Source organism: Chrysemys picta, chromosome 2 (genome assembly GCF_011386835.1).
Source record: "Chrysemys picta bellii isolate R12L10 chromosome 2, ASM1138683v2, whole genome shotgun sequence".
Classification (NCBI taxonomy): Eukaryota; Metazoa; Chordata; order Testudines; family Emydidae; genus Chrysemys; species Chrysemys picta.
In genome coordinates this window covers 16171358-16194170 of record NC_088792.1, presented here as the reverse complement: position 1 = coordinate 16194170, position 22813 = coordinate 16171358, and the positions used below count along the sequence as shown (strand labels likewise).

Genomic DNA, 22813 nt, shown 5'->3' with positions numbered 1-22813 from the left:
CAGGCAGAAAAAGTGCTTATCTCTCTACGGCCCTTTACTGTTTTATCCTATCCTGACCGCTTCTTTCTCTCTGCCTTTCCCCACATTCCAGTCTAGATTTTACCTTCCTACCTCCTTCTATCTTTCCCTCACCAACACATCCTCCTTCACACACACCAGAGTTCCGGCCAATCACATCTCCATTCTCATCATTCATCCACACTCAGCTGTCCCAACTCAGCCCACCCCAACCTGCTCAGCTCCCTCTCAACCAGGCCCAAGCCTCTCTACTCACCCACCTACCAAACTCAGAATTCTCTCTCCCTCTTAACTCAAAAACAAACCCCCTCACTCTGAGATCCCCCTTCTTCCTTCCTACCCAACTTCCTGCAGCTCAGAACCTCCCAAGGGCTTAAAACCCTCTCCCCTCCCATCATAAGCCTTTCTCCTCACCTCATAGCTTAACCTCCTTCCAAATCCTCTCAGGCTCACAAGGTAAAGTAAATCCCAGGTAAAATCCCTCCATCACAACACCACCTTCCACTGAGCCTGGAGAATCAGGATCAAAGACAGCTGAGAAGGACTATGTGTACAGGTGGTGAGTATGTGAAGGAAGGCTTCTACCCTGCCCCTAATCAGCTAACCTGAATTAGCATCTCAAGAGGCCTATATTTCTTGCTCCTTCTGTTGCCGCAGAGGTTTGAGAAACTGGAATACATACCTTCTACACCTGCATTACATGCACATGAAGCTCACAAATTAACAAAGTGTCTTTGCATGTCCAAAACATCTTGGTTTCAGTACTGGCCAAAGGTTTGAATTTATTATTCTGTTCTTCCTCCTCTGCTAGAAATACTGGAATTAATCATCAATTTCCCCATTCTACTTTTCTGCTTCCTTCTTCACCTTTATTTCCTTTAAACTACTATCCACTCAGCCAAAATGTTATTGAGTTCCAAGCACTTTTTTGAGGAGAAAATTAAACTGATTGAAAAAGGAGTTTGTAATAAGGTCGCTAAAGAATTCAGACCTCGATAATTGAGACACACCAACCTCTTTCCTCTGCTGTTTAGAAAATTGTATTATTATGCATGATATTGTCATTATCTTTGTTTCCATTATTACTGACACTGGGAAGTTGAAATCCCTACTTCATGCCAGTTAAAAGTGGACAGAACTGAACCAAAATGTATCAAAGAAAGAAAAGAGAAGAAGCAAAGATGTTTTTTAATTGCACTTACCCAGCGTCTGAGCTGTTGCCACAGAGTAGTGCGTCCGAAGTGCCATTTTTTATGAAGTAGTTTTCTGCCACAAAAGTGAAGGAATCATGAATTGACAACCTGCTTTCTAACAAGCACATTCCCAAATTAATACAATCTCTGAAAATTATCCACCAAGCAGCATATATAGTTACAGTAATCTGGGGATTTGATGAATAAAAGGTTTTGTTTGATTGACTGGTTTTAATTTTCAGGAAGAAACATACTTCAGTTCTTGTAGAATCAGTTGTAAAAATTAAAATGTATAATTTTAAAGCTTAGCTATTGCTATCAGTATTTAAAATTCATTAGTAGCCTTTGTTCAACATAAAGAAGACAAAATAAAGGTAATAATAACATAATTAAAATGCATCCTTTTAACATTCAAACAGATAACAAACAAGGAAGTCTGATATTAAAAGAAATAGAAGGGTAAGTTAATATATATATATATATGCTTTCAACAATGGATATTCTAAAAAGCATAATTGGGGAAATAATTAAGTGGCTGTACAGAGCCTATCCCAATGAGGCCCTGATCTCTGTTCAGTGTTAAATAATAATAGATGCTTTCCAGAAGCAGGTGAAAGTGGATTGAGATGGTTTTCAACAAGGAGCAAGGTGCATACCCTCCTTAGCCTACATGCATACCCTACATACTCTACATATCCTAGATCTTATAGCAAAGGAGTAATTCCCTGCTGACTTAACACATGAAGGGGAGAGCCCCACACAGCAGGTGTTGTGTGAGCAGAGATGCTCTCCCAAATGACGCTCAAAGAGGTCTCCATGGCAGCCTTAACCTAAATTGTTAATGGTTTTAGAAACCAAGCGTGCCAGCTTATTACTCCTGGGGGCATTCAGCACCAAAAACATTAAAAATTCTTTGCACAAGCTTTTAAAATTCTGCATATTTTATTTGTCAAAATAACACAATATAATCACACCGGTTTCAATTATTTTGGTCACTTATTTCAAAATACCTGTCAGCAAGTATGTCTGTACCAATACAGACAACAAAAAAGATTGAGGAAATGTTTTTGATAAATAGATTCCTTACTAGGCATATTAATACAGAACTTTGAGTAACAATTCATTTAAACTACAATACAGAAATGCATTTCCCACACCTGTCAGAACCAGTGCAAAGGCTTGGGGGAGTCAGGGGTAACGGAGGAGCCGAGGGAGAGGGAAGTAATTGCTGGGAAGCAGCCTGGGTGTGAACATGGAGGGTTGTTGGGTGTGGGTGGGAGAAATATGGAAGAGGTTTTTTTGCGGGGGCAGAGGGTTTGTTAGGGAGCCTCATCCATGTAGACCCTGGCTGACCCCTAACCTCTCTCATTCAGTCAGGCACATCTGTCCCTGTCCCCATGTGTCCCTGCACCCCCACTCAGCCACCCCCCACCATCCCCATGTGTCCCTACACCCCCGCTCAGCCAGCCCCTCATCCGCCATGTGTCCCTGCACCCCCTCCCCCTGTGGACATGCACCTCCACTCATCCAACCCCTTCCCCCCATCCCCATGTGTCCCTGCACCCTACTCCCATTCAGTCCCCACTCCAGTTTGTCCCCCTCACTAACCCTTTTGAACTCCAGTCTGTGACCCCCCCCCCAGCAGCCCCATGTGCCCCATGCTGACTGTGCCCCCATATCCTGTGCCTCCTGACATGGTCCCACAGGCAGGGCACTCTCAGGAACCCGGCTTCTTCTCTTTCTTATCCACAGCTGGGGCTGCTCCCGCCCAGAAGCAACTGCTTTCTGTTCTGGTGCCACAGCAGCCCTTGATGGGCAAAAGGTGTAACTGCAGCACCTCTCTGGCAGAATGTATTTTCTGCAGAGAAAAAAAATTCTGCGCGGGATATGAATTCTGTGCATGCACAATGGAGCGGAATTTGCGCAGGAGTAAAGGCTTATATAGGCAGACAATGCAAAGAATGCAGGGCTCAAGTCAGTGAGTAGATATGCTGCTGCATTTCAAATAAGCTGCAAGCAATGGAAAGGCCTGTTCTGATTACTGCTAGGAGGAAATTACCATCAGTGAACCTTGTGGTCATGAGGTCATTTGTTGGTTTTCACAAGTCAACATAGGATAAATAATGACAAACACTGCTCATACAGTGTGCTTTTGTACTTTGTTCGACACATAGGGTTTTCTCTGGAAAGATCTTGGTCCAAAACGCTGCCAAGATTTTTAACCTTGTTTACTACTACTGAACAATCCCCTCAACAGATATTGCCCTGGCATACACCTAGAGTAGTGAGCACACATGAGGAGACCTCACGATAAGAGAAATACAGCATACTGATGGTGCTTTGCACTCTGTTAAGGAATTATAACAGTGCATGTAGGTGCTGAACAACATGGAGAAAATTATATAACTTGGAGGGTTGTCACCTCTTATCGATTTTAAGCCTAGAAGGAACCATTATGATCCCCTAGTCTGACCTCCTGCATAATGCACCCAGTGATTCCTGCATCAAGCCCATAATTTATGGTTGAGCTACAGGATATCTTTAAAGAACAAGAGCACAGGACTGAGAGAGAACGAGAGAGAGAGAATGTGTACAAACAAGTCGCAGTGTTCAGGATGAGTTTTAAAATCCCAAGTGTACACATATGATCTGTCATCTGCTGTTGACTTAAACATTTACATTTCTAAAACAGAGAGGATGCCAAGTCCCAAAGAGCTTTATGGAATGCATGGGGGAGAATCAGTACTGGGCACTGCTGGTGGAAAGTATCTAAGCAATGGAGGATAGTCTGCACTGTCAGAGTGACAGTTACCATGCCAGGTTTGAATTTGAAGAGGAGATGAATAGCTGATGCCCCAGTGATAATTGAAGGGAGGGGGGTTATAGTATTATCACTGAAGAGTAAATCTACTGTATTATCACAAGCTCACACACCTAGTCACATCATCACTCAAAGGAAGTTGGTTTGGTCTTCTGCCTAAAGGTATGTCTACACAGCACACCGCTGGCATGTAGGCTACATTTTGCTACATGCTTCATTGAAAGGTGGGCTCCACCCACAATGCAGTGTGTAGCTACATGCCGTAGTGAAAGGCTCTGGCAGAAGGAAGGCAGTGGGGAAAGGCTCTGGCAGCTCCCCATTGCTGGAGTCTTTCCCTGGGGTGGGAAAAGGCTCCGGAAGCTCCCTGCGGCAGGAAAAGGCTCCGGCAGTGGGGAGGCAGTGTAGACAGGGGAGGAACTACTTGGGCACATAGAGAACCGTGTAGGGTACATACCTCTATGGATCTGGTGTGTCTGTACTCTACTCGCCTAAGCAGAACCTCGCCAGCTACACTGCTATTTATAGCTGTGGTAGGGATGTGTGTAGTGCATGTACTACACACACAAATTCTGTGCAGTGTAGACATATCCTAATGTGCTGGGGAAACAGAGATCTTTGAGAAGCAATCACCATTGTTTGAAGAACAGAACCCCTTACGTACTACAGACTATGCTCCACTGCACCCTTATGCCTCACCTTTACCTCACTTGATGGTACCATTAACATGTGCAGGCAGTGCAACACAGTACTATTTAAATTCAACACATTACTTCTTACTTTACATGCATTTTTTTTTGTTTTTCTGATTTCTGATTCCCCTCCCCTTTATTTCTGAAAAAAGCCATTTTGTGTCAAAGAAAAGTTTTAAATAAAAATGTATGGCCAGCTCTACTAAAAGGTATAGTGTATTTAAAGGTACATGTGTAACCTGCCAGGCACTTTTATCTAAACATATATGTATGTGTGTTTCTAAAGGAGTATAAGAGAACAAGATAATAATCTTGCCATATTAAAACAATGAACGAAAGGGCGTAACAAGAATGGTCCCAGATCAACTGAAAGTTATATGAATTATTTACTTTGATGGTGCTGGATTACTTTCTCTGTTTTTCAAAAATATCAAAAATCTGCAATTAGTACTCAGCAGTCACAAATTAAAGAGCCTAAGCACTCATTTTCAACAAGGTTACAATGCATTTGCATGCATACCAGAATTCAGCCACATAAACACACACTACACCAATAGGGCTGGCCAGAAAAAAAGAATTCAGTTCTGCAAAAAAAAATTTTTTTGAGGTTTCACAACTTGTTTTTGTTTCACATCAGATCCAAAATGAGCCCTTTGAAAATTCTGTGAAGAAACATATGAGACAGATCTACCCTAGAACAGCTGATAGCCCAGTGGTTAGGGACCTCACCTGGGAAGTGCGATACCCAAGGTCCCTATTTGACCATAAATTCCATCCTGGACTTGAAAAACCTCCAGACTAAAGTTGTCCTGAAACCAAGGCATTCCTGCAAAAAGTTCTGGTTCCACAAATCAGCATTTTCAACAAAAAAACAAACAAACTGCTGACCAGTTTTATATACCATGACTCAGGCTGGGTCTACACTACCCGCCTGAATTGGCGGGTAGAAATCGACCTCTCGGGGATCGATTTATCGCGTCCTGTTGGGATGCGACAATCGATCCCCAAATCGACGCTCTTACTCCACCAGTGGAGGTGGGAGTAAGCGCCGTCGACGGGAAGCTGCAGAGGTCGATTTTGCCGCCGTCCTCACAGCGGGGTAAGTCGGCTGCGATACATCGAATTCAGCTACGCTATTCACGTAGCTGAATTTGCGTATCTTAAATCAACTCCCCCCTGTAGTGTAGATGTAGCCTCAGTTTTATAGAAGAACATAAGAATGGCCATACTGGGTCAGATCAATGGTCCAGCAAGCCCAGTATCCTGTCTTCCAACACTGGCCTGTGCCAGATGCTTCAGAGGGAATGAATAAAACAGGGCAATTATTGAGTGATCTATTCCGTGTCATACAGTCCCAGCTTCTGATAGTCAGAGGTTTAAGGACACCCAGGGCATAGTTAAATAGCCATTGAAACACTTATCCTCCATGAAATTATCTAATTATTTTTTAGCACAGTTATAATTTTGGCCTTCACAACATCCCCTGGCAACAAATTCCACAGGTTGACTGAGTGTTCTGTGAAGAAGTACTTCTTTATGTTAATTTTAAACCTGCTGTCTATTCATTTCATTGGATGACCGCTGGTTCATGTATGATGTAAAGGGGTAAATAACACTTCCTTATTCACTTTCTCCACACCATTCATGATTTTATAGACCTCTATCATGTCCCCACAGTCGTCTTTTTCTAAGCACCAGTCTTTTAAATCTTTCCTCATATGGAAGCTGTCCCATACCCCTTATTTTTGTTGCCCTTCTCTGTATCTTTTCCAATTCTAATATATATATTTTTAAGATAGGGTGACCAGAACTGCATGCAGTATTCAAGGTATGAGCATACCATGGATTCATATAGTGGCATTATATTTTCTGTCTTATTATCTATCCTTTTAGTAATGGTTCCTAAAATTCGGTTAGCTTTTTTGACTGCTGCTGCACATCGAGCAGATGTTTTCAGAGAACTGTGCTTGATAACTCCAAGATCTCTTTCTTGAGTGGTAACAGCTAATTTAGAACCCATCATTTTATTGTATAGTTGGGATTATATTTTCCAATGTGCATTACTTTGGATTTAACAACACTGAATTTCATCTTCCATTTTGTTGCCCAGTTACCCAGTTTTGTGAGATCCCTTTGTAACTCTTTGCAGTCACCTTTGAACTTAGATATCTTGAGTAATTTTGAATTGTCTGCAAATTTTGGCACCTCCTTTTCATGTAATTTATGAATATGTTGAACAGCACAGGTCTTTGGGGGACCCCGCTATTAACCTCTATCCACTGTGAAAACTGACCATTTATTCCCACTGTTTGTTTCCTATCGTTTAACCAGTTACTGATCCATGAGATGACCTTCCCTCTTGTCCCATCCCTGCTTATTTTGCTTAAAAGCCTTTGGTGAGGTATCTTGTCAAAGGCTTTTTGAAAGTCCAAGTACACTACATTGATAGGATCACTTTTATCCACATGCCTGTTGACTCTCTCAAACACTCCTAATAGATTAGGGAGGCATGATTTTCCTTTACAAAAGCAATGCTGACTCTTCCCCAATATATTGTGTTCATCTATGTGTCTGATAATTCTGTTCTTTATTATAGTTTCAACTAGTTCGCCTGAAGGTAATCTTACCAGCCTGTAATTGTCAGGATTGCCTCTGGAGCTTTTTTTTAAAGATCAGTGTTACATCTAGCACAGAAGCTGATTTAAGCGATAGGTTACACACCATAATTAGTAGTTCTGAAATTTCATATTTGAGTTCCTTCAGAATTCTTGGGTGAATATCATCTGGTCCTGGTGACGTATTGTTTAATTATCAATTTGTTCCAAAACCTCCTCTAATGACACTTCAGGCTGGGAAAGTTCTTCAGATTTGTCACCTAAAAAGAATCCTCTGCAGCGAAGACTGATGCAAAGGATTCATTTAGTTTCTCTGCAATGGCCTCATCTTCCTTGAGCATTCCTTTAGCACCCTGATCATCCAACAGCCCCACTGATTATTTGGCAAGCTTCCTGATATACTTAAAATAAATTGCTGATTGTTCTTGCTAGTTGCTATTCAATTGGTATTGGTTTTTGTTTTTTGGCCTGCCTAATTATTCTTCTACACTGGAGTTGCCAGAGTTTATGCTCCCTTCTATTTTCCTCACTAGGAGTTGACTTCCAATTTTTTTCCAATGCCTTTTTGCCTCTAACTGCCTCTTTTACTCTAATGTTTAGCCATGGTGGGCTTCTTTGGTACTCCCCCCCCCCCCCCCCAAGGATGTTAAAATTTAATTACACTGTGGTCACTATTGCTGAGTGGTTCAGCTATGTTCACCTCTTGAATCAGATCCTGTGCTTCACTTAGGACTAAAATCAATTTTATCCTCTGTTACAACACTGCAATTCCCATTAAGCAAGCATTCCAAGCCAGTGGGCCAGAATAGGGTTTCTAGGGCTTGATTTTTAGAGGTGCTAAACGGATGCAGAGTCCAATGAAACAAATTTGCACTGCAGATGCTCAGCAAGTCTGAAAATCAGGCAACTAGCCTTATAGTCCAAGCTACCAGCTTATCAGCCTATTATAGTCTAATGTATACATACACACTTATGTCAGTGGAGAATGACTATTTCTCTAACCTAGTCTTCTAACCTTTCTTTTCCCCCACCCAGCAGAGGCATTGGGTGTGATGGTGTTGACTGGAGCTCAGATGTCTTTCGATGTGACAGAGAGCTTATAAAGCAGAACAGCATGACTGTGCAGGGAAGGAATGTTTGCTTTTCCCATCACAAGCAAGCGACCTCATACCAATCACAGCACAAAAGATAAAGGGCCAGATCCAGCTCTCAGTTACACCTACATCAATCTGAAATAACTCGGTCCAGTGGAGTTCTGGGTTGACACAGGTGTAACTAAGATAAGAATATACCCCAGAGCTGGCCACAATTATTACAATAAGAGTTTTTTCTCTCCATGTTTTTACTGACAAGGGTCCAGTGTCCTATTTGTATGCAGCCATAAACCAATAACTGTCAACTTACTTTGTTCTCTGAGTCCTTAATAGGAACCATCTTTCCTTTTCTCTGCTGTAGGCAACTACTAGCTACATCCGCTGTCAGAAAGAAATGTGATAAGATGGAATAAATTCCAAAAGAGAGCCCTACCACCAGCTGAGAGAAAGGTACATTCCCTTAGGCTGCATGAGTTCCCAGCCTCTGACCCACACCCATCTCCAGTTAAAACACAAGAGAAATGATGTGCATCCTCATCTGGGTCCCGCTGTGTTCACTTGTAAAAACTCTCATTGACTTTAGTGGGAGCAGGAATGGGCCCCTGATTAATTCAGCAACAATACCAAAGAATTAGTTAGTGTTGCATATTGTGTGGGATGCCTCCCCCTTCTCAGAATTAGGGATTCACAGGAGTTAGAGATGGAAAGAAGCTATTAGGTCTCCAGGTCCATCTCCCTGCCAAAGCAGGACAGGATACATTTTAGTAGGGTTTCTGCAAATCCAGTTTTTAAATGCCTCAAGTGACAGAGTTTCTATTGTTTCCTTTGGGAGATTCACAGACCATTACATCTCAGCCAGGAAGTTTCTCCTGATATTCACCTTACATGTTCTTTTTTCTTAATTTCACCCTATTCCTCTTAGTCATACCCTTTGCATCATTATCCTAAATCATTCCATTCTCTCTTTCCTATTTGCATCCTTGCTCGTAGATTGTTATAACATCCCATCTTCCCCTTAGTTGTTGCTTAGCCAGCTGTCCACATTTTACTTTTAATTTTTCCTGTATTCCTGCTTATTATAGGATAAACTGTCAGCAAAACCAATTGCTAAGGTAGTTTAATGCTTTCCATTATAAGCTCCTGTTTTCAAATGCTTATCATTTTTCTGGGCTTTAAATCATTTGGGTTCAAATTTTCCATGCTGGGTCATTGCTTCAGGCTGAATATTTTGGAAAGCATCAGTCAGAGCAGTTCAGCCATTTCCAGGAACAAGGTTAGGGAAATATAGGTTGTTTTGCCAATGTTTATATCTTTGGTTTTTCCATAACATCCCTCAGATTAGTATGTAAGTGCCAGTGGACAGATAACTACACAGTTTTATTCTTTTCATCTATCTATCTATTATATAGGAAAATGCGGTACATTAAAATTGCATTAAAAGAATGCAAAATCAGGAATTATGCCAAATTATGGTTACCAATATTTAAGGGAAACCTACGCCAGGAATAGGACCCAATGCTCTTGGGTCCCCATCCAGTGTCTTAACCACAAGAAAACAAACTTCTCTTCTCTTCTTACAACCCTCTGCCTTAATCACTGTCCACAGTGTGCACCGAATGAGGCAGGGATGCTCTAGAGCAAACTGAATTGTGATGCATTATAATTCAGCCTTCTTGTGCATATGCATTAAGATTTCACAGGCAACCTAATACCGGTATTTCCTGATTTTCAAGTGCTTGACTTTGCAACCTTAAAGTTGAACACAGGTTTTTTTTAAATGGAATTTCCTAGGATTTTTAAGATAGAAAACTGAAAAATCTGAAATTCCAGTATGTCACCATATTGAAATTCCAGTACGTCACCAGGCACAGTCTGGACCCAGAATCTTTATAACTAGAGCACAGGCCTCAACTACTTGCGCTAAAGGAGAAACTGTTAGCAGCACCAGGCTGTTATCCTCTGTGGAGCAGCTATCAGAGGGTGATGCAACATTCACTTATTTAATGGCTCACATAACTAATTGCTAGGTAGCAATATAGGATGGTGGGAATTCAGATTCCTGGTCCTGGAGAGGAAAGTGGTCTAGTTGTTCCAAATAGCACAGAGATTTGGCACATTCAGTCTGAAAGGTTGGGTGACTAAATGGATGAGACTCGATTCTGCCATCAGGAATGGTAACATGCAAAAGCCAGTAGGAGAATACTTCAATCTCCCTGGACATTCTATAACAGATTTAAAAGTAGATATACTTCAACAAAAAAACTTCAAAAACGGACTTCAAAAAGAAACTGCAGAGCTACAATTCATTTGCAAATTTAACACCATTAATTTGGGCTTGAATAGGGACTGGGAGTGGCTGGCTCACTACAAAAGCAACTTTCCCTCTCTTGGTATTGACACCTCCTCATCAATTATTGGGAGTGGACCACATTCACCCTGACTGAATTGGTCCTGTCAACATTGGTTCTCTGCTTGTGAAGTAACTTCCTTCTCTTCATGTGTCAATATAATAATGCCTGCATCTGTAATTTTCACTCCATGCATCTGAAGAAGTGGGTTTTTTACCCACAAAAGCTTATGCCAAAATAAATCTGTTAGTCTTTAAGGTGCCACCAGACTCCTTGTTGTTTTTGTGGATACAGACTAGCACAACTACCCCTCTGATAGTGATAGGGTATATTGCACAAGATCACTTCTGATAGAGGTGGAATCTCTTAGCTACCCACTTGGAAGAATGATCCTTGCCTGTTTCCTAAGACAGGGAATAAGGCCTTGCTCTATATTAAGTGCTCTAATGGTGCAGCTTTATTAATACCAATCAGCAGCAGAGTTGAACCTAGAATTCATAGCTCCCTCCTGCAGAGCTGCCAAGTATCACTCATCATGTGACAGTGACACATTTGACAGTCCTGCCACTCATTCCCACAGCTCAGCCAGATTCTCACACACCCAGCTGAGCTGAGGGATGGCAGCAGACATTTGCCTGAAGTCCTGCCCTTCTACCACCCACGGCGGCTGTGGCGCCTGCTAAGTAGGAACTCCAGCTCCTCCTCTCCATGAGAAAGCAATGGCAGCAACAGCACAAGGTGAAGGGCCTGGTATTGCTCTCAGCTGCCCTCCACAGCCAAGTGCAGTAGGCTCCCCCCAGCACAAACCCCCTGTCCTCCACAAATCCAAGCACCCACTGCCCCCCCCCAAAAAGGTCCTTAGCACCCACTGGTCCCTGCAGCTCCCTCACTCTCAACATTCTCTGCCCCCCAGCAACCACTGCAGCTCCCTGATCACCAATAGCATCTATCCCCCAGCACCCACTGCCCCCCACATCCCTTTAATCTCCAGCAGCCTCTACCGCTCACTCTCCTGCCAGCCCAGCACCACGGCCTCCCGGAAGCCCTTAATCACCAGCTGCCCATTACCTCCCCTCATCAGGTGTAGATCTCATTACTTCCTGCACATCCCCCAATCCTCACATAGACTCTACTCCTCACCGGGCCCATCACCCACCCCCTCCCACACATCCTCCTAATCACCAAAAGGGCCTACCCCTAACACCCTCTGCCTCCCTACATGCCCCTAAGCACTAACAGCCTCAACCCCACCAGTCCCAGCACCCACTGCCCCTCCCACTGCCTCCCAAACCCCAGCAGCCTCTACTCCCCCACAAGCTCCAGTATCCACTGCCCCCTGCAGCCTCCTAACCCCCAGCAGCCTCTACCCCCCCCCCCCCAAGCAGGTTCAGAACCCACTACAGTCCCCTAGTTCCCAGCAACCTCCATTCCCGCCAGGCCCAATATCCCTCCCTCCCATATCTCCCCAATCACTGACAGCCTCTACCCCTTGCCAGCCCCAGCACCCACCATCCCCATGCAGTCCCCTTGCCCCCAGCACCCTCTACCCCTTACCAGGTTCAGCACCCACTATGCACTGTAGCCTTCCATCCCCCTAACCCGAACAGCCTCTACCTCCAGCAGCTCCAGCAACCACTGCCCCCCCACATCCTCCTAATCACTGACAGTCTCACCCCAGCAGCCCCTGTCCCCCACATCCCTCAACCACTGACAGCCTCACCCCCAGCAGCTCCAGCATTCACTGCCCACCACAGCCCACTAATTCCCAGCAGCCTCTACCTCCCCCTCCCACCTGACCCCTGCAGCTGTCTAATTCCCAAGTACTCTAGAGTTCACTACACCCTGGCAGCCTTCTTATCCCCAGCACTCAGAGACCCCTGCAGCTCCCTAAGCCCCATCAGCCTCTAACCTCAGCACCCACTGCCCCTGGCAGTTCCCCTAACTTCCAGAAGCTTCTAAGCCTGCCCCCACATCAAACCCAGCAACCACTGCCCTGCCAGAAGCTCTCAAATCCCCAGCTGGCCTAGTACTCTCAACTCCCCAGACAGCACCTGGCTTCTCAAGTTCCCTAGGCTCAAGTCCCCAAGAGCCCCAGCACATCCTGCCTCCCTAGAAGTTCTCTGTTTCCCAAAAGCTCCTTATGCACAATGGTACCAACAACTGTAGCAGGCACTCCCTTAGCTACTCCCCAGTAACCCATTAGCACCCCAAAAGCACTGCCAAGTTTTGTGCAGGTCCATGTCGTACCCTTCCCATTGCTCAGAGCAGGGTGTGTTAACCCTAATCTTAAATGTATAGTTTTATGCAAACTTTTGCAAACAGTTCATTGCATAGTTTGCATAATGTGACACATGGCTTTCTCCCCACACTCTTTCCCCTAGGCTAAAAGGGAAGCTGCTGTTGCTGCTGCATCCTACTTGGAGCTCAAGCTATGTGAGCTCAGGGAGCATGCTCAGCATAGATAAAGATCCATGGTGCTTGCAGCCTGAAATGAGATTGGCATGTACCTCTGTAGAAGAGGAGCAAGCTCATAGCAGATGGAATGCATGGAGATCTTTGCTGCCAACCCTTAACAAACCACTACTGAGCATGTGAAAACGGTGATTTTCATGGGTTTATAACTTGGCTAAATCTGTGTGATTTTTTATGAGGGACAGCAAAAGGTACTTCCATGACCCCAGGGCTATCCTCTGACCAAATTTCAGGTACTTGCTCCAAAGCATGAAGGTGCTAGAGTTTCTCCAAGTAATGGTTGTAGGATGGTTTGTTTTCCTTTGTTTTTACATGAGCAAAACAATTTAACATGAACAAAACCAATTTTTCCCCTAACTCAAATCTTGGATACAGCTAAACCATTTTTATTGAAATTTTAAAAAAATGTCTTTCAAAAAAATCAAACTGAAGCAGAAACCTACTATGGACAATGTCATCTCAATTGTTTGAAGTTCTGCAAAGTTATATTTAATTGAAAACTGGACATTAATGGAAAGTATTAGGGAACCTTAACAATAGGCATCCTTCCAGTTCTTCCTATAAGGTACTTTATTCTGTTGGGGGTCTTTCCTCCCAAATCAGTACTTTAAGCTTCTAATCATTTTTGTAGCTCTTCTCTATACTCCCTCCAATTTATTAATATCTCCTGGTCTAAACATGGCTTTTTAAAAACGTTGGCTACTTTTCACCCTATATAGAATAGGGAGGACAGGACAAAACTACTCAAGTGCACACTACTCCTTGATTAGAATTAGAATTTTCACAGCATAGTCTGTTAAGTAAACAAAGGCAAATTTACTGGAAAAGGTAATTTATTCCAAATTAAAATATTTAGCAGCTTATGTCAAGACCTACAAAGCAGAACTGTGCATAAAAGCCAGCACTTACATAGGGCTGCTAGGCAAAAAGCCATGACCTTTCCTGCAAAGCCAACACTAAAAAATAAGAAAGATGGAAAGCCATCAAGAACGTCAGTGGCTTCTGACCCACTAAAGGGAAATGAGTTAGTGTCATGTTAGTAAGCTATGTGATTTTAGAGGGCAGCTCCTGTTCCTTTCTTAAAATGCCCAGCTAGGGTGATACTGTGATTCATTGTTCAACATGGAATGCATTTGATATGCAATAAATTTACTCTGATTTTGAAAAAAATAAAATGCATTTGCAAAATCAGAGTGGTGTTCAATTATAGTTCTTCATTGCTCAGAGTAAAGCCCTCTAGCTGGCTTTCTAGCAAAAGTTTCATAGAAGTGTCTTTTATTTGGGACTGTCTGTTTGGCCATATGGGTGTATGCTGGCTTGTAAGTTCCCCCCCTCACATATCTGTCAGCACTGAGAACTGGAAGCCATCAAAATGTCCAGATCCCAAATTTAAAATATGACTCTGAAAGCGCCATAATTTTGCAACTCTGGTATGACAAAGAAACCAATCAACAAAGAACCTTCCCTCCCAGTTCTCTCCTACCTGTTTCCCTCCCACACACACCTGCTGGTAACCTGTAGTGATTAAAACAAACTTGTATTGCAATTTGGATATATCACACACAGTGAAATTTCTAATAGAGAAATAGAGTTTGGGGATGAAAAGCATACCGCACACAAAAGCCATGGAACACGCTGTATCAAAGGTATTGTTAGAAAAGAATGCTCAGGAATAAATGGCACTGCCAGGTAGTTCTATCAGGTTACATATAATTATGTTCAGCTGCTTTCCTGTTGCTCTCCCTACTTCTGGGGCTTTGATTTGATTCCCCTCACACCTGCCTTGATATTTGCTGCTGCTCTCATCTCCACTTGGTACCCACTGGCTCCTCTGCAAATCCTTTCGCACTGCATCTCCTGATATTCTGCTTTCCCTCACTGCTTCCCATCCACTTTGTCTCCCTCCCTCCCCATCCCCCCAATCTTTCTAGCATTCCCATCTACTGTCTCCTGCCCTTCCTACCACCCAACAACCAGCACTGTTGCACAAGAAACTTTCAAAGCTGCATTTAAAAAAATTGTTATTAGGTGTTTTAACTGAGCCTAATTGTACCTAGTCCTGGTGTGTGCATCAGTGGGCAGAGCACATGAAGCCTCCCCTTTTGGGCTCTCTCATGGGAGGGCCAGGTATAGCTGGGGTCCCTGAGCTCTCTTAGGTGCAGGCACTTCCTCCTGGGGCACTAGCTAACCCATAGGAGATGTGGAGAGGCATGGGGGAGACCTTAAGACAATGCATTATGAAACTCCAGGAGGAAATATGCCTCCCCAAGGTGCAGTGTCACTTGTAGCCTCCTCCCTGGGGCGATGCTGCTCCATAATGCCCTCAACACAGACCTGCGCTGCACTAGTGCTATTTGGGAATCAGCAAGTTGCACTGCCATAGAAAAGGATTTTCAAAAGCCAATTTAAAAAGCAGCAATTTCATGTGAACCTGCACATCTACCAATGTGATATATGCCATCATGTGCCAGCAATGCCCCTCTGCCATGTACATTGGCCAAACCGGACAGTCTCTCCGCAAAAGAATTAATGGACACAAATCTGACATCAGGAATCATAATACTCAAAAACCAGTGGGAGAACACTTTAACCTGTCTGGTCATTCTATGTCAGACCTGCGGGTGGCTATTTTACAACAGAAAAACTTCAAAAACAGACTCCAACGAGAGACTGCTGAGCTGGAATTGATATGCAAACTAGATACAATCAACTCAGGATTGAATAAGGACTGGGAATGGCTGAGCCATTACAAACATTGAATCTATCTGCCCTTGTAAGTATTCTCACACTTCTTATCAAACTGTCTGTACTGGGCTAGCTTGATTATCACTTCAAAAGTTTTTTTCTCTTACTTAATTGGCCTCTCAGAGTTGGTAAGACAACTCCCACCTGTTCATGCTCTCTGTATGTGTGTATATATATATATCTCCTCAATATATGTTTCACTCTATATGCATCCGAAGAAGTGGGCTGTAGTCCACGAAAGCTTATGCTCTAATACATTTGTTAGTCTCTAAGGTGCCACAAGTACTCCTGTTCTTTTTGCGGATACAGACTAACATGGCTGCTACTCTGAAACCAGTCTAGATCCATCCTCTTTGGAACCCACTTTCAGGTAGTTGAAAGTAGCTATCAAATCCCCCCTCATTCTTCTCTTCTACAGACTAAACAATCCCAGTTCCCTCAGCCTCTCCTCATAAGTCATGTGCTCCAGCCCCCTAATCATATTTGTTCCCCTCCGCTGGACTCTTTCCAATTTTTCCACATCTTTCTTGTAGTGTGGGTCCCAAAACTGGACACAGTACTCCGGATGAGGCCTCACCAATGTCGAATAGAGGGGAATGATCATGGCCCTCGATTTGCTGGCAATGCCCCTACTTATACAGTCCAAAATGCTGTTAGCCTTCTTGGCAACAAAGACACACTGTCGACTCATATCCAGCTTCTCGTCCACTGTAACCCCTAGGTCCTTTTCTGCAGAACTGCTTCCTAGCCATTCGGTCCCAAGTGCTTCACATAAGGTGAAGGCACTCAAACAACCTTAACTCTGCCCTCCAATGATGCCACACAATAGCCAGATTATTATGAATAGCAGAATACTGTTTGTGTCCCAGATTAAATTAAATGGATTTTTAAAAGCATATTAGATTTTTTCCCCTCATATCATGTCACTAACAGCTCAAAAGGTAGACTTTTCCAAAATGCATCTATGACTGAAACGAAGGGGTTGGAACAGAAAGACGTACACAACCTTCACTAGAGTGGTCACTACTATTCCCTCTATAGTAGACCATCCTGTGACTCTGTGATGAGGCAGATGAGACATGAGATATTTAGAGATAAATATGCATGCTGGATTTTAACAGTCTTTAAATAATCTCATTCCACATTTCCAGGCTGGCTAGTCACAGCAGGCATAGCCATTAAAACTGTAGGCTGAATGAAAAAAAAACAAGGCATATTGAGCACCACTTGTTTAGACATATGCTTTACATCAATGTGCAGCAAAGTGCTTAAATATACTGTCTAGGACTGGAAATGTTGTTTTCTGACATATTTCACACAATGAAACGGAAAGCAAAAGCTTTAGAAGACCAAGTGCATTTATAAAAAGCAACAGAGGGTCCTGTGACACCTTTAAGACTAACAGAAGTATTGGAGCATAAGCTTTCGTGGGTGAATGCCCACTTCATCAGATGCAAGTAATGGAAATATCCAGAGGCAGGTATAAATCAGTATGGAGATAACAAAGTTAGTTCAATCAGGGAGGGTGAGGTGCTCTGCTAGCAGTTGAAGTGTGAACACCAAGGGAGGAGAAACTGCTTCTGTAGTTGGCTAGCCATTCACAGTCTTTGTTTAATCCTGATCTGATGCTGTCAAATTTGCAAATGAACTGGAGCTCAGCAGTTTCTCTTTGGAGTCTGGTCCTGAAGTTTTTTTGCTGTAAGATGGCTACCTTTACATCTGCTATTGTGTGGCCAGGGAGGTTGAAGTGTTCTCCAACAGGTTTTTGTATATTGCCATTCCTGATATCTGACTTGTGTCCATTTATCCTCTTGCGTAGTGACTGTCCAGTTTGGCCAATGTACATAGCAGAGGGGCATTGCTGGCACATGATGGCATATATAACATTGGTGGATGTGCAGGTGAATGAGCCGGTGATGTTGTAGCTGATCTGGTTAGGTCCTGTGATGGTGTTGCTGGTGTAGATATGTGGGCAAAGTTGGCATCGAGGTTTGTTGCGTGGGTTGGTTCCTGAGTTAGAGTTGTTATGGTGCGGTGCATGGTTGCTGGTGTGAATATGCTTAAGGTTGGCGGGTTGTCTGTGTGCGAGGACTGGCCTGCCTCCCAAGGTCTGTGAAAGTGAGGGATCATTGTCCAGGATGGGTTGTAAATCACCGAGGATGCTTTGGAGATGTTTAAGCTGAGGACTGTAGGTGATGGCAAGTGGAGTTCTGTTGGATATGTGGACTCCCTATTCAGACCCTATGCCACCAGCACTCCCAGCTATCTCCGTGACACCACTGATTTCCTGAGAAAACTACAATGCATTGGTGACCTCCGAGAAAACACCATCCTAGCCACCATGGATGTAGAGGCTCTCTACACAAACATCCCACACAGAGATGGAATACATGCTGTCAGGAACAGTATCCCTGATGATGACACAGCACAACTTGTTGCTGAGCTCTGTGACTTTATCCTCACGCACAATTATTTCAAATTTGGTGACAATATATACCTCCAGACCAGTGGCACCGCCATGGGCACCCGCATGGCCCCACAATATGCCAACATTTTTATGGCTGACCTGGAACAACACTTCCTCAGCTCTCGTCCACTCACGCCCCTTCTCTACCTACACTACATTGATGACATCTTCATCATCTGGACCCATGGGAAGGAGACCCTGGAAGAATTCCACCATGATTTCAACAGCTTCCACCCCACCATCAACCTCAGCCTGGAACAATCTACACGGGAGGTCCACTTCCTAGACACCACAGTACAAATAAGCGATGGCCACGTTAACACCACCCTATACCGAAAACCCACCGACCGCTACGCCTATCTTCATGCCTCCAGCTTCCACCCCGGACACACCACACAATCCATCATCTACAGCCAAGCACTGAGGTACAACCGCATCTGCTCCAACCCCTCAGACAGAGACCAACACCTATAAGATCTTCACCAAGCATTCTCAAAACTACGATACCCACACAAGGAAATAAAGAAACAAATCAACAGAGCCAGAAGTGTACCCAGAAGCCTCCTGCTACAAGACAGGCCCAAAAAAGAAACCAACAGAACTCCACTGGCCATCACCTAAAGTCCTCAGCTTAAATCTCTCCAACACATCATCAGTCATCTACAACCCATCCTGGACAATGATCCCTCACTTTCACAGACCTTGGGAGGAAGGCCAGTCCTCACACACAGACAACCTGCCAACCTTAAGCATATTCTCACCAGCAACCACGCACCGCACCATAACAACTCTAACTCAGGAACCAATCCATGCAACAAACCTCAATGCCAACTCTGCCCACATATCTACACCAGCAACACCATCACAGGACCTAACCAGATCAGCTACAACATCACCGGCTCATTCACCTGCACGTCCACCAATGTTATATATGCCATCATGTGCCAGCAATGCCCCACTGCTATGTACATTGGCCAAACTGGACAGTCACTACGCAAGAGGATAAATGGACACAAGTCAGATATCAGGAATGGCAATATACAAAAACCTGTTGGAGAACACTTCAACCTCCCTGGCCACACAATAGCAGATGTAAAGGTAGCCATCTTACAGCAAAAAAACTTCAGGACCAGACTTCAAAGAGAAACTGCTGAGCTCCAGTTCATTTGCAAATTTGACAGCATCAGATCAGGATTAAACAAAGACTGTGAATGGCTAGCCAACTACAGAAGCAGTTTCTCCTCCCTTGGTGTTCACACTTCAACTGCTAGCAGAGCACCTCACCCTCCCTGATTGAACTAACTTTGTTATCTCCATACTGATTTATACCTGCCTCTGGATATTTCCATTACTTGCATCTGATGAAGTGGGCATTCACCCACGAAAGCTTATGCTACAATACTTCTGTTAGTCTTAAAGGTGCCACAGGACCCTCTGTTGCTTTTTACAGATTCAGACTAACACAGCTACCCCTCTGATACTTGAAGTGCATTTATGATTTCAGACAGTGGGTGAAACCTGGAAAACCCATCCAGCCCATACTATTAAAAAGAAAGAAAAGAAAGAAAATGTTCAGACTTGTAATCCAAAAGAATCGGAGACAGAAAACAAAGAGTATGAATAAAAGGTCAATTTTTGTCATAGAAGAAGGTTAACAGCAGGGTACCCTAAGACAGGTAGTGTTTAATATATTTATTAACAATAGGGGAAATGGGGAGAGCAGTGGGTGACAGAATTTGCAGATGATTAAATTATTTAGGTAAATCAAATCCAGAGAAGGAACATCAGTGGGATGTAACCAAGCTAGGTGAATGGGCAACCTGGTGAAAGATGGAATTCAATGTTGATAAATGCAAAGTTATATAAAAGGAGAAAATCTGAAGTACTCTTATGCCATATCAGATTCTAAAATAACAAATAGCTCAGGAATGGGAATTGGTCATCACTGTGGCCAGCGCAGTGAAAAACTCTCTGATCAATGTGAAGCTGAAAAAAGTTGCCATCTCTAGTCAATATCATATGGATTTTTTTTTAAAGTTAACAGTTTTTCAGACATTTGGTTTATATACAGTTTAGTGCCAGAGGAAAGTAAAAAGACTGCCATGCAAAAAACCCTATAGCTAGTCTTGAGGAAAAGCAAGATCCCTAGAAAATTCTCTCCTGACCCACAAAAAGGGACGTCAGCTACTGCACAAAACAGAACTAATACCCCTTTAACGTACCAGATTTCCTATAGTTACCTGGCCAAAAGTAACTAATGATTTCAGGTATTTCAATATTTGGGTGCCCAACCTGGGACACGGTGTGCTCAGCACTTTCTGAAAAGCAGGCCCAAGACTTCTCCAACTGGGTATCTAAGAACTAAGGTATCCAAAATCATTAGTCACTTTTAAAGCTTTTGGTCTCTAAGGGCCAGCTTTTTAAATGCTCAGCATGCGCAATTGGGGCCAGATTTTCAAAGAGCTCAGCTCCTATTTAAGTACATAAATAAAGGCCAGATTTTCTGAAGTATTCAGTATCCAGCACCCTATTGTTACTTATATACATTGCTACTTCTTGATTCTCCCTCTTCCATTGGAAGCCCATTCCACCTATTTCACATTATTTCTGAAGGGGAAAAGAAAAGACCCCAAACCTTAAATTTGTTTTACATTTTTACATATAGCGTCTCTAAGCTGAAATCCATGTCCCTTAGTTCTAGTTTGTCCAAGAGCTTCAAACAAATCAACAAGTTTAATTTTATAATAACCCATGCTTTAAATACTTCAAGTCACCTTTCATTTGTCATTTTGGAAGACTAAACAATCCCTGTTTTTTAATCTCACCTCATATCTAAGAATTTCCAATTGCTTTTATCATCTTTCTTGCTCAATGCTAATCTCTCTCCAAGTTAACTACAAAGATGACTGAAATTAGATATTGTACTCCAAATTAGGCTAACTAGTGCTTTAAAAAGCAATAGCACAAAATCCCAAGCCTTACATAATATATCCACTCAGCACTACCTGTTAGCCTCCTTTACTGTTCCTGTACACGGGAGTGCGAATCATCAAACCATACCAATATAGGGTTTAAAGAGACCTTGAGATGCCACCAAGGCTGAGACAGGACCAAGTAAACCTAGATGATCCCCGATAGGGGTTGGTCCAACCCGTTCGTAAAAAATCTCCAATGAAGGGGATTCCATAACTTCCTTTGGAAGCCTACTTTAGAGATTACTACCCTTACAGTTAGAAAGTTTTTCTTAATATCTAACCTAAATCTCCCTTACTGCAGATCAAGCTCTTTGCTTCCTGTCCTACCATCAGTGGACATGGAGAACTATTGATCACCGTCCTCTCTATAACAGTCCTTAACATAGTTGAAGATTGAGAGTGAAGCTGATAACAGTTTTCTTTTCTCAAGATCAAACATGCTCAGTTTTTTAAACCCTTCCTCATAGGCCAGGTTTTCTAAACTTCTTATTGTTTTTGTTGCTGGACTCTCTCCAGTTTATCCACATCTTTCCTAAAGTGTGATGCCCAGAACTGGACACAGTACTCCAGCTGAGGCCTCATCAGTGCTGAGTAGAGTGGACATCTACGTCCCGTGTCTCATATACAACACTCCTGTTGATACACCACAAAATATTATCCTTTTTTTGGTTAATGTTGTGGCTCCTATTCTGATAGCTGTAGCTATCTTCTCCAGCATCTCCGGAAACACTTCATCATTCTCATCCTGAGGTCAGTAAATGTTTCTATAAAGACGCTTGGCTCCTTGCCCCTCAATACTTTTCCAAACTGACTCAACACTTCCTCCCATTTGTTTAAATGATTTCTGTCTGCCACTTGTAATTGAACATTACTACCCCACACTGTCTTCATTTTCCACCATTATGAAAACACGTTAAAACCTTTAATTAGTATTACTATTTTTTACTATGTATACAGCACAGCCAAACTCTAACCCAGTCAAATCCATCACCCCACCAAGGCTGTTATTCATATAATAGGCAACATTTCTCCTACCACATTAATTACACCTCTACCCCGATAGAACGCGACCCTATATAACACGAATTCGGATATAACGTGGTAAAGCAACGGGGAGCCCTGGGCCCTTTAAAGCACCACCAGAGCCCCGCTGCTTTACCGCGTTATATCCGAATTCGTGTGGAGCCCTGGGCCCTTTAAATCCCCGCCCGAGCCGGCTGCCAGAGCTCTGGCGGTGATTTAAAGGGACCGGGGCTCCCCGCAGCGGCTGGAGCACCGGGCCCTTTAAATCACCACCGGGAAGCTGGTCCAGTCCGGCATGGCATACCGGCTCTTGCCGGTACGTGGTACTGGACCGAACCCGATCTAACGCGGTC

General features: G+C 43.4%; 1 protein-coding gene across 6 annotated transcripts in view; it reads right to left on the bottom strand.

Moving 5' to 3' along the window:
• The window catches only part of LOC101946771 (sodium channel protein type 5 subunit alpha-like), a 323447-nt gene that overhangs the window by 197264 nt on the left and 103370 nt on the right, over positions 1-22813 (bottom strand). For 4 of the 6 annotated variants that reach the window (XM_065582696.1, XM_065582695.1, XM_065582701.1 and 1 more), the window contains one exon: positions 1221-1284. The exons of 1 other annotated variant lie outside the window; for it this stretch is intronic. In XM_065582696.1, the coding sequence (XP_065438768.1) occupies positions 1221-1284 (64 nt within the window). Of the gene's footprint in view, positions 1-432; positions 583-1220; positions 1285-22813 lie in introns of those variants that run through there. One more of the 6 variants, XM_065582698.1, reaches the window with a different exon arrangement.